The sequence below is a fragment of the Nerophis lumbriciformis genome, linkage group LG29 (genome assembly GCF_033978685.3).
Source record: "Nerophis lumbriciformis linkage group LG29, RoL_Nlum_v2.1, whole genome shotgun sequence".
Lineage (NCBI taxonomy): Eukaryota > Metazoa > Chordata > Actinopteri > Syngnathiformes > Syngnathidae > Nerophis > Nerophis lumbriciformis.
Window position 1 is genome coordinate 14469846 of NC_084576.2, and position 12499 is coordinate 14482344.

The 12499-nt window shown below is 40.9% G+C and overlaps 1 protein-coding gene across 1 annotated transcript in view; it reads left to right on the top strand.

Annotated features, from left to right (window-relative positions):
• Positions 1-12499, top strand: part of ptprq (protein tyrosine phosphatase receptor type Q) — an 82745-nt gene that overhangs the window by 22407 nt on the left and 47839 nt on the right. Inside the window, exons 12-23 of the mRNA XM_061924279.2 lie at positions 1306-1467; positions 1531-1710; positions 1789-1896; positions 4277-4558; positions 4627-4908; positions 5161-5281; positions 6616-6767; positions 6838-6983; positions 7064-7235; positions 9916-10236; positions 11973-12248; positions 12323-12474. Coding sequence (XP_061780263.2) covers positions 1306-1467; positions 1531-1710; positions 1789-1896; positions 4277-4558; positions 4627-4908; positions 5161-5281; positions 6616-6767; positions 6838-6983; positions 7064-7235; positions 9916-10236; positions 11973-12248; positions 12323-12474 — 2354 coding nt within the window. The remainder of the gene's footprint in view (positions 1-1305; positions 1468-1530; positions 1711-1788; positions 1897-4276; positions 4559-4626; positions 4909-5160; positions 5282-6615; positions 6768-6837; positions 6984-7063; positions 7236-9915; positions 10237-11972; positions 12249-12322; positions 12475-12499) is intronic.

The following is a 12499-nucleotide window of genomic DNA, read 5'->3' on the forward strand; positions in this document are numbered from 1 at the left end:
ACAGTTTGATGGATAACTTACCGTAATTTCCGGACTATAAGGCGCACTTGACTATAAGCCGCACCAGCTAAATTTAGGGGAAAATACAGATTGCTCCATATATAAGCCGCACCCGACTATAAGCCGCAGGCGTTTTGATGTGTAATTACCGTAGTATATAGGGGTTCCTGCTACCACGGAGGGGATTGTCGGGACAGAGATGACTGTTTGGGAACGCAAAGCGTCCCATTTATTAACAATAAATCTTTCAATCATTCAATCAAACTTTCACATCTTTGACATGGCGAACAGCATTCGTGCAGAGTACAAATAATACAACGGTGCAAAGTAATACAAAGTGCTCGCCTGTAACACGGCAGTAAAAGTGCAGTCCCGCGGCCGTTTACGTTATCAAAATAACCAGCCTACTACCGGTATATGAAAAGTCAGTCTTTAATCATTGTGTCATCGTCTTCCTCCTGCGTACTAAAACCACCGAAATCCTCTTCGTCGGTGTCGGAGAAGAACAGGTCCAAAATGGCGTCGTCAGCCACTCTCTCTCCTTTGTTCTCGCTCTCAAAACCTTCCTCTTCGTCAGTGGAATCAACGGCTCCAGCTTCGTCAGCCGTTACGTCGTCCTCTTCATCATCATCATATGCACTTCTCCGTTTGTTTTCCATATTGAGGGTGTTTGCATGAACACTTCCTTCGCGCAAACTGTCGCTGACGCTCTCCTACTCTTTGTTTTGCTCTCGTTACCTGGCGCCAGATGTCTGCCTCGGTCTCGCGCATCCTCGGTAGTGCGCGCCCCTGGTTACCGTAAGCCGTAGAAAAGCTGCACCGTTGTATAAGCCGCAGGGACCAGAACAAGGGAAAAAAGTAGCGGCTTATAGTTCGGAAATTACGGTACTTTGAAATCCTAAATCAAGCAGATAAAAAGTATTTATTTCTATTTTAACAAAAAAAAATGGTTTAAATATATGATAACATATTTGTTGCATTATTTGATAACATTTAAGTTGACAAAATATGCAGATTGCATTGAAGACATACATTTTTTTCTGTCAAAATGGAAAAAAATCCCCGAAAATATTTAGTAACAAAAGATAAAGTACTTCATTGAAAAATTATTTCCAGGGCAAAATAAAATGAAGTGGTGGGCCAGATCTGGCCCCCGGGCCTTGAGTTTGACATCTGTGGTCTACACCATATTCTGGACCAATAAAAAACATGCCCTTGTAGAAAGTGCTCAAAATGCAGCCATGTGTCTGCATTGTTCACACAGACCCTTTCAAACCGCGTCGTGTTTATCTACTTGTGCTGCAGGCGTCAACGTGCGAGAAGAGGTGATGGACGTGTTGATGGGAGAGCTGTCTTACCTGGTGTCGGGTCTTGAACCCTTCACTGAGTACATCTTCAGGGTCACTGCCTCTACGATAGTGGGCGAAGGACCCGCCACTAACATCACAGAGAAGACCCGAGAGCAAGGTTGGGTCGTCAGAATTATTTTTACACGTATGTTTTTCTTTTCCCTAATGGTGTCTAATTTAGTCCCCAGCTCAGTCCTGGACCTTTCCTACCAAAACATCAGCTCCACTGCCATACGTGTGAGCTGGATGCCGCCACTCAACCCCAATGGGCGGATCACGCACTACTCAATCTACGGCCTGGAAGTGCACAGTGGTAAAGCACTGACGTGGGTTACTAACTCTACCAGCTTGCTCATTACAGGTAGCGTTGTCGTACTGTCACCACACAATGTACACATTAGGAATTTCAACAATTGATAACACAATTTCTGATTAATAGATTTGGGCAAGTATACTGGTTATAAGCTACGTGTGGCGGCGTCTACAGCTGTGGGAGAGAGCTTTCTATCCAAGGAAGATTACATCTTTGTTCTCACCTTAGAGGACGGTATGTTCAGATGAAAAATGCACATATAACTCGTCTGGATGTAACAATATCAAAATGTCACCGTACGATATTATTGTGGTATTGTCCCCCCAAAAAAGACTTGGTAAAAATGGCATAATGTGTACAATGAAGTGGCAGGAATGTGTAGGACAGTGGTTTTTTTCAGTTTTTTTCACCAAGTACCGCATTAGAAAAAACTTGGCTCTCCAAGTACCACCATATTGACCGACATTAAAATACAGTCGCATAGTAGGCCTAAGTATTCATTAAAAACAAGGCAGTTGTTTTATTTAACAATTATATTTCATATTTTTGGCCACTGCATCAACGCTCTCATTTAGTAATGTGCGGCTCGATACTGAAATATCTATACTGCCGATACCAAATCTATATGCTCTAATATCGATTCTCAAATCAAAATGTCGACACTTTCAATAATTTACTTATTTGAGATAATGTATACCAGTCCTTCTCAAATTATGTTCACCAAATACCACCTCAGAAAACACTTGGCTCTCCAGGTACCACCGTAATGACTAACATTAAACTACGGTAGCGCAGTAGGCCTAAGTATTCATTAAAAACAAGGCAAAAGTTTTATTTAACAAGTATATCTAATATTTTTGGCCACTGTAATATTACACACAGTTTAAACAGGAACACTGTGTTTAAATATAAGAAAATAAAACCCGGTACTTTAATAAAGGGTTTTTTGGCGTACCACTAGATGGAGTTTGAGAATCACTGGTTTAGGATAAACACACTTAATGTAATTGTACACAAACAATGATAATGTTCAAATCTTATTGTTAAATGCAAATATTTGTGTGAGAACATACGCTGTTTTAAGTAAGTATTTTTAAAGAAAAGTCCAATGTAACATGTATAAAACAATAACGTTCACTAATGTTCAGTGAATTTACTGTCTTTCAACTTTTCCTTTCTGATAAGCTGTGTCCTCTGCAGTGGACATTTCTTTGTTATCTGTTTGGAAAATGCTTGTTTCAGAAAAGTTAACTGAACTTTTAATAATGTAAATACCTTACAAATTGATGTTTAGTCTCGCTGGCTTGAAATATAATTTCCGGGTGATGGTTTATCAAGTAGCTTCTCATCTTACCGTCACACTGCGGGGCCGCATGTTTGCGGTAGTTGTCGTGATTTCAAGATGTGGAAGAATATCACTAATGCAGCTTGCAGGTAAAATTATATTTTAATACACAAGTAGTTAAACACTACACAGAACACTCACTCAGTGGCCTTGTGGTCGGTGTCCGCCCTGAGATCGGTAGGTCGTGAGTTCAAACCCCGGCCGAGTCATACCAAACACTATAAAAATGGGACTCATTACCTCCCTGCTTGGCACTCAGCATCAAGGGTTGGAGTTGGGGGTTAAATCACCAAAATGATTCCCGGGCGCGACCACCACTGCTGCTCACTGATCCCCTCACCTCCCAGGGGGTGAACAAGGGGATGGGTCAAATGCAGAGGACACATTTCACCACACCTAGTGTGTGTGTGACAATCATTGGTACTTTAACTTTAACTTTAACTTGTGCAGGGGTGTGCACATAAAACATAACACTAGTTCTTCTAGGAGCGCACAAAAGACTATGGCGAAACTCAGAAAGAGGTAACGCTTACAATGAGGCGTGAAATGAACAAACAGCATGCAACAGCAGTCAATTCTCGAGCGGTCTGTCTAATTAATAACCCAACACAGGTGGACCTAACACCGCTTTGAGGCAGGAGTCAAGTTACTTCAAGAAATGCAAACCAAAACAGGAAGAGAAACCAAAATAAGAGTGCTAGACCGCAACTAAAGCATAAAACACAGCAAAATGGCAACAACCTCACATCAGGCCGTGATAATTACTCCCTGCGGTGTGAAGTGTCTGCGCTTCCACCAGGCGCCTTCCCTTCGTGCAACGTGCCGTGACCGGCTCTGTGTCGGCTCGGAAATGCTCCAGGCGAAGGTGGTGCGCTATGCTTTGCAGGACTCACATTTTATTACCTCCTCCAAAGAGGTTATGTTTTTGCCAGGATTTGGCTATCTGCTTGAAATAAAATATGGAGGATTTTGCTGAAATTGTCAGTAAATGTACAAGAATAAAACTTCCTCTTGACAACTACGAACCACTTCCCCATTGTTCCCTCTTTTACCCTCTTTACGGCGCCCGACGCACCCACCTTGCCGGTCCCGTGCTGCGCAGAGGATTTTTCCGGATTTGAGCGCCAGTAAAAAACTACACTCACCAAGTTTTTGTTTAATACCGTCACAAGTCACAGCATTATTGTGAGGATTCTGAACCCAGAGTACGGAGGTATCTACAATACCGTTACATCCCTAATAACTTGTAATGACAATTTTGCCCCTTAGAGCCAGACTCCCCCCCTGAAAACCTCACCGTGGTGGACGCCAGCCCGATCACGGTCACCCTGACCTGGTCTGCTCCTGAGCAAGCCAATGGCGTGATCCAACATTACACGGTCCTCTATGAGAACCAGTCATATTCTTCTTCAGTGAACACCTCCACCAACAAAGTTGCTCTAGTGACCTTGAAGCCATTCACCTCCTACAATGTCTCTGTGATGGCGTTCACACGTTATGGCCATGGCAACCAGACCTCGGATTATTTAACCATCTTGACTGGAGAGGACGGTGTGTTCATGAAAAATTCAAAAAATGAAAAAAGCAGCAGCAAATCAACATCTTGTTGTTATTTCCAGTCCCAGGCAGTCCTCCTTACAGCCTCTCCTATGAGTCGCTTAGTCCTAACGAGGTCAACGTTACCTGGCAGCCTCCTCTGGTGCCAAACGGCGTCATCACCCACTACAGCTTGGAGCTGTGGAATTCCACTCATTACCTGAACCTCACCTCCCCGACCAACTTCATCCACATCACCCACCTCAGGAAGTACGCTCGCTACCGGGTCACGGTGCAGGCACACACACGGGCCGGGGCCGGGAACTTCAGCACCGAGCCGCTCAACATCACCACACTGGAGGATGGTGAGATGGTTGGGTGTGAGAAATTGAGTGGGTGTTTTTTTGTTTTTTTTCCCCAGGTTGACTCCACAGTTGCAACCTGAAGGAGGGTACCTGATCTTCATTTCCTCTTTGCTTCTTTTCCTCACTTCCATGTGCTAACCATTTTTTCATTCCAGCAAAGGACCTTCTAAGCTCCAATGGTCCTCCATTGATGGGCCTGTTGTTGTAGTTGTTGTTGTTACATCACTCGACAGTTTTTCTCCCACATCTCAGCTCCAGACACGCCTCCTCAGTTCCTCCTTGCTAGGAAGTTGTCCGACTATGAGGTGGAGTTGTCATGGCAACCGCCACTTGAAGCCAATTCCGACATACTCTACTACCTTGTCAGAGTTTGGTGAGTGTTTAAACCCTAAAGCAGCGGTGTCCAAAGTCCGTCCCTGGAGCCATTTGCGGCCTGCAGACTGAGTTTTGCTGGCTTGCAGCATATTGTCGGATAAAAAAACAGCGGTAAAAATTTAAGAAAAAAAGAGCAAACAGTCGGAATGTAGTGGCAAAAAAAACGGACATTTTAAAATAAATATATATACTATGTTTTTAGTATTTAAAAAAAAAAATTTAATAAAGAAATATCAAAATGTCCCCCACTTACTTGACTTTTCAGTATACACCTTTGGTGGAAAAAGTCTGGTTATCCCTGATCTAAAATGTTAGCAGCTCTCAAAATAATTTTTTTTTAATTTTTTTTTTTTTACAAAAGTTCATTTAGTTAATTAAAGCAATAATACTAACTTATGAATTAATTTGAAACAATAATAAACACTATTGAAGACATAACTTAACATTAATATTTTTGTACAATTTTTAACACTACGTTATGCAGTTACACAATCGTATTATTATTATTATATTCTTAGAAGGGGAAAAAAACTACAGTAAAAATGTAAGAAAAAAGCAAAAAAAAAAAAGGGGGAATTTTATGAAAAAAAGCTGAAATGTTAAAATATTTAATAATAATATACTTGGTCAACTATAATACAAAGCTAACACAGAGTTTTGTTTTTAAAGATATATAAAATCTGTTTTAGCATTTTTTTTTTTTTAAATAAAAAATATCACAATGCCCCGTCACGCACTTCACTTTTTAGTATACGCCTTTGGTGGAAAAGTTTAGTTACCCCTGATATAAAATATTAACAGCTCTCAAAATAAAAATTAAATACAAATTTAAACAAAGATCAGTTAGTTAATTAAAACATTAATACTAACTTATGAATTATTTCTGAAACAATAATAAATACTAATAAAGGCGTAACTGAACATTAATAATGTTGTACAGGCAGAATTATCAACATTCTAGGTTATGCAGTTACACAATCGTAATATTATTATTATATTCTTACAAGGGGGAAAACTGTAAAAATGTAAGACAAAAGAGCAAAAAAAAATGGAATGTAATGCAAAAAAGAATGTTCTAATATTTAATAATAATAATATACTTGGTCAACTATAATACAAAGCTAACACAGAGTTTTGTTTTCGAAGATATATAAAATCTGTTTTAGCATATTTAAAAAAAAAAAAAAAACATATCAAAATGGGCCCCGCATACTTTGACTGATCAGTATGCGGCTCTTGGTGGAAAAAGTTTGGACACACCTGTTTTAAAGCACCAAACGAGGAACATGAACATCATACAAATGACCAGCTGATCTCTTTCCTCTTTGCCAGGAATGAAACAATGGATCTGCTGCAGAATGTTACTGAGACATCAGTGCTTATTAATTTGGACCCTCAGAACCACTACAATGCATCCGTGTCTACCTGGACCAGACTGGGAGACGGAGGAGTGCAGGCATCCATCAGTTTCACAACTCATGCAGGTGATTGATGATGAGTCAGCACAGGTGCATGAGCATCTTCTCACACATCTGTGCATCATTTGTCATTTAGAGCCATTCGACCCGCCCCAGAGGGTGACATTTGCAAATGTAACCGCCTCCAGTGTCACCTTGCTCTGGCAGCCACCCTCTGAACCCAACGGAATCATTGTTCACTACACAATTTACTACTCGGACAACAACACTGTGGCGAAACAGGTAAGACACACCCAGAAGATTTAGACACAGTAGTAACATGTGAAAAGATCTTACTACCCGTGTCATTCTGCTTTGTACAGACAGTTACAGTTTCTGAACTGTCTGTCCCTGGATCGCCGGACTCAGCTCTATCCTGGACTGTGACTGGCCTTATTGGGGGCACAAACTACACGGTGTGGATGACCTCCAGCACAACTAAGGGGGACGGAGGAGTCCAAAGCGAGCCACTAACTCTAGTCATTCCTGAGGATGGTCAGTCAGACACACACGGACAGAAAGATACACTGAAATTCTGCATATTACTGTACACTCTCGTAGGCATTAACATTAGATAAGCCTGCCCAATATATAGAAAATATGTTTTTCTAAACAAAGTAATGCTTCATTTTGATTGACACTTTCAGAGTGGTATTACTACCACGAATCTGCAGTGGTGCTCTGCATAATACTAAAAAATTTCCGTTACTTTAATTTCACACTGTGCAAATGTGTAATCTTGATCTGATAATAAATTAGTCAAAAATAACATTATAAATATAAATCAGAAAAAAAGTAAGTGCAAATATGGATTGTTGCCAAAAATCCAATGGACACGTAATAATTATACAACAGTACTATGAAAAAAAATCGAGCTTCATACGGTATATCATAAACCAGTGTTTCTAAACCATAGGACCAGAGCCCATTGTTGGGCTGCAAGTGCCCCTGAGAGGGCCGCCAAAAAATGTCTGTTTCTCAGCTGTTGTCCGTATGGGGTACTCAGTTGTAATACACTTTTCCACCACTTGTGGCAGTAATGACAATATCAGACAAACAGAAGAAGTCTGGAGCTAAAGTTATAGAGAAGTTTCTTAAGCGCAAACATTATGACTAAAGAGTTGAAGCTGTTTCATTTGCATTTAAATTTCATTGACGTTTAAAAATAACATATACATAATTATTATTATTTGTTATTCATTTATTTATTTATTTTAGCACTGTGTAATTGTACAAAATGTACATTTAATTTTACAATACAACGCTTTATTTTCATCAGTTTTTGTGTCCCTTCTTTTGCAATATATTTGAAAAGTATTTTTTTTTGTAATTAGCCTGACCTAAGCCTTGATAATAATCTTTGTGATTAACATTGTTTCCAATCATTTTACAAGGTTTATCCTGTTAAACTGTAAGTATGTTAGATATAATTATTAAATACCATTCAAATCAAGAATAAAATCATTAATTCAGTGGTAATATTTGAGTGGGCCCCAAACCCCTCTGTTGTGGAAAAGTTGGGCCTCAAGGTCAAAAATGATGTGAACCCCAGTCATAAACTATAAACAAGAAGTCACGTACAGAAAATGAAAGCATAACCTCCTTGGTGGAGGTAATCATAAACAAATCGCTAATACCTCCCTGACATTGTCAATCCCAGTCAATTGTGCAGGTGCACCTAAGGAAGTGTCTGAAGTGCTTAGGCTCTGGTGAAACCTCCAAAGTCAAACACAATCTGTTCAATAAAGGTTGTCCTTCTTAACAAGTACAAATATTTGTTAACCGGTGTATAAAAAACAAACAAACAGTTAAACCACTGACTCTGAAGGACACAGAAGGAACAGTACATGTGCTGTAATTAAAAACGGTGTATTTACGTTAGCATCTGCTTGGTAGAATTTGTGTTTGCTAATTGTTCTATGGTTATCATAACACTTTTTTTCTCTGCCGTCACGTTACCCTTTTGGGGTGACATCTTAAAAAAAAAAAGGTAAAACACTCATGTGGGGTCCTTCAAATGCTCGCTGACCGAATGTCACATGCATTTTGTTTGACATTTGAGGATTTTGACTTTGGAGGATCCACTGGCCTCTGCTATATGTCAGAGTCTCACTGGAGGCCGCGTCTGCACACCTTTTTCACACTCTTCTTCAAGCTCTAAGAAAAATGACATAAAAACTCTGCTCTGATCGAAAAGTGTGGCGCTCAGCCTGCTAGGTGAAAGGAGACAACTCTCAGTCTGGCAAACTGGCTCCTATTTTGTCCCGCCGGCGGCATCCGCGATGTGCGCCTTCAGGACAACCAGTTTGTGTTTCCTTTCACCAAGCAGAATGAAAGTTGTGGGCGATTTCGAAGGGGAGATGAACAAAGCAAGAGTGCAATGATTCGGCGAAAGAGAAATAACAAAGCCTGACGTCTTCCGGGCGGCATCACGCCGCACTTGTGCCACAATTGCTTTGTTGCTATGATACCAACATCCTACTGCACGCATTTACTTGAACATACCTTCAATAGTCTAAAACTCTACGTCAGACGGATCTCTTTGTTTTTATGTGATTTTGTGAAAAATGGTGCAGACGGCTTTCAGTGACTTAGCTAAATTGAGGTGATTATTGCTTGCTAAGAATAGTCTGCCTGTGTGATGATTACGCCTCATGCTGACTCTGTATCTCTGCCTGTGATCTAGCTGCTCCACTCTCAGCCAAGCAGTGGACCTCCACGGCGCCTTGTCTCTCCCACACAGCCAAGCCCAGCAGGGGCTCACTCTCCACATACTGTACACCTGGCCCCTCACAGCCACTCATTTATCCTCAGGACCTTTTTTTTTTCTCAATATAAAAATTCCCGTTTTTTTTTTTTACCTTCGTCTTGTGCAACTTCTTCAATGCCACTCAAGACAATTATACATGTTTGGTCTTCCTATCCTATCCTCCACATCTTTCTGTTTGTCTGTTATGTTCCATCCCTGTCTACTGTTTTATTTATGTTTTCATCTTACAAACGGTTGTTGACTGTTTAATCACAGCATTTCTGCAATGACACTATGTGACAGACGATGACATTGAGTGGCGTGCTGTTCACTTTCACATCGTTCACTGTGTATTTTCTTGCATAACTCACACAACAAAGTAGGTCAATAAGAGAGTAATATTATCTCGCATTACTTCCATTTCAGTGCCATCTGACTCGGTCCACAACCTGACCGCTCAGATCTTCAGCTCCACCGCCATCATCATCAGCTGGGACCCTCCCTTGGAGCCAAACGGCCGTCCTCACTACCTGCTCACCCTGCAGGAGGCCGGCATTCTCCCGGACATATCCAACCAAGGCCCTGCGGTGGTCAACAAAACCATCAAGCGCACCACCACCGACATCGTCTTCCTCTTCACCAAACTGAGGAAGTATTTCCCTTATGTGCTGACTGTTACCCCGGCAACAGCAGCCGGCCCTGCCCATAACCACACCAGCACGATGTACCTGAGAACAGATGACGACGGTTAGTTTAGGATCACAGACATCACCTCCCCTACGCACTCACAATTGGTTAGTTTTTGCCTCATTCCTGTGAGAACCCTGCGTGCAACTGAATCATTACAGAGTTGGGGTTGATTAATTTATCCAGGGCTTGCTGCATTGTGCTCAAACTTCACACATTCTTCACTCACGCTTTAACCGTTGGGGAGACCTGGGACCTTTGTGGGTCTTTTTATTGCCTTTGAAGATTACATTATGCAACAGAATGTTCATTTTAAAGGTTAGTGGGATGAAATATGGCCACAGGAGTTGTATCAGAATCAATCTCAAAATGTTCATTTTCCGTTCTTTGCCGAGTTATTTTTAGTACAAGCTTTTGAGTTTGTATACGTTGGAGTTTCCCGGGACCCTTTTGTCCTCCATTGACTCCCTTTTATTATGGCCTTTTTTTTAAATATATATATATATATATATATATATATACTGCACTGTTAAAATGTATTTTGGCTTTTAGTCAGAAGGACTCTTGTTGTCAAGTTGACAAAACAAATTGTCCATCACAACTTGGTAAGAAGAGTTACATTTCAAATAGAAACAAGCGCGGAAACTCATTAAAACCCCATAATAAGTGCAGTTAACTTCAGAAAGTGAGTCAATGTGGGCCTTTTAACTAATACGCATGCGCCAGCAATGTGACGGTAAAAAAGATGTTGGCTGAACTTATTTTATCAGATTTTCAAGGTTCAACGCATAGTGTTGAACATTGAAAATCTGATAAAATAAGTTCAGCCAACATCTTTTTTTAGTTCTCTTAAGTACTTTTTTCTGATGCCGGAACAAATTGTGATTAGTATCAGTTGTCTCTATATGGACGACAATGCTTTGTATGGGTGAATGTTATAATATGAGTACTGAATGTGTACATATACTCAGGTATAGTGACATATATATAAATACAGTTATATAATTACAAACCATTTACCATGTTGACCCAACTTGACTTACAGTTGGAGGAACTTGATCAAATATATTGAACCAACATATTTTAAAGGTATCTCAACTAATATTTTCAAGTTCATCTTACATCAGACGAGTTTGTAAACTCATGTTTTGAAGTGTAACATACTTGACACTATAAGTTGACAAGATGATCTGAGTGAGTTAAGTCAACACATTTTTTACAGTGTGTAAACCTGTTTTCTATATTGCTTTTTCCATGAAAATCAAATTAATCCAAGCATTTCCTTTTGAAATACGTGCTAAGAGGTGTAATTTGGCCCCTCAACCACTAGATACCGCCAGAGTACCATAGAGTATCATCTATTCAAATTAGACGTATAGTTGCTGTGAATCCGCCAACAACTTACAGTATATATAATAAACACGATGTTGGTAGTGACATAAGAGTTATGTGGATAAGAAATATTTTGCGTGCGTGCACAAATATTGCATCCTTTGTTTTATTCATTAGAGAAAACTGGGTTTTCTTTGACAAAAAGGGCATGCAACAAAAAAACGTTATATCGACGGATCGATTTGAGGTTGATATGCAGATCTAAGCGTTTAAAAGTCCAAAAAAATATTAACATATTTGACTTATTTTCAAGACTGTTTTGGCTGAAACCCTATCGGGGTCCGTGCGACTTACAACATTCACCACATTTGGGGTATCCCCAAGGGTTAAGTGGGGGATGAGGCAAAAACTAACCCAGACCCACTCAAGTGTGTGTACATGTAACCCTGATTTTGTGTTCTTAGTCCCCAGTTCTATTCCACTGCTGGTGTCAACGACTAACCTGTCGTCGTCCTCCATCGCCGTGGTGTGGCAGCCTCCTCTTGAGGCCAACGGGGAGATTACAGAATATTTCCTCACATTGTCCGGCCCAGGGGACTCAAATGCCACTCATACCCCCAACAGTTCGTTCACGTTCACTAACCTACTTCCATACACCGCTTATAATCTGACCATTAGCGCTGCAACACGTAAAGGCTTCGGGCCCGCCCTGGTGCTGATGCTGCATACCGATGAAGGGGGTAAGTAAGTGTGTGCACCATTACCGTGCACGCGCGTCAGATGTCTCCTTCATCTTCCACCCTTTGTGTTCCAGGCCCTTCGTCCCCTCCTCGTAAGCTGACTATTTTCAACCACACAGCCGCCTCTGTGTGGCTGAGCTGGGAGCCTCCCCTAGAGCCCAACGGGGTGGTGATACAGTATGGCTTGAGGATCCGAAACCTCATCACACACGCCGTCACACACCGGGTACCGTCAATTTCACACGCCGGAA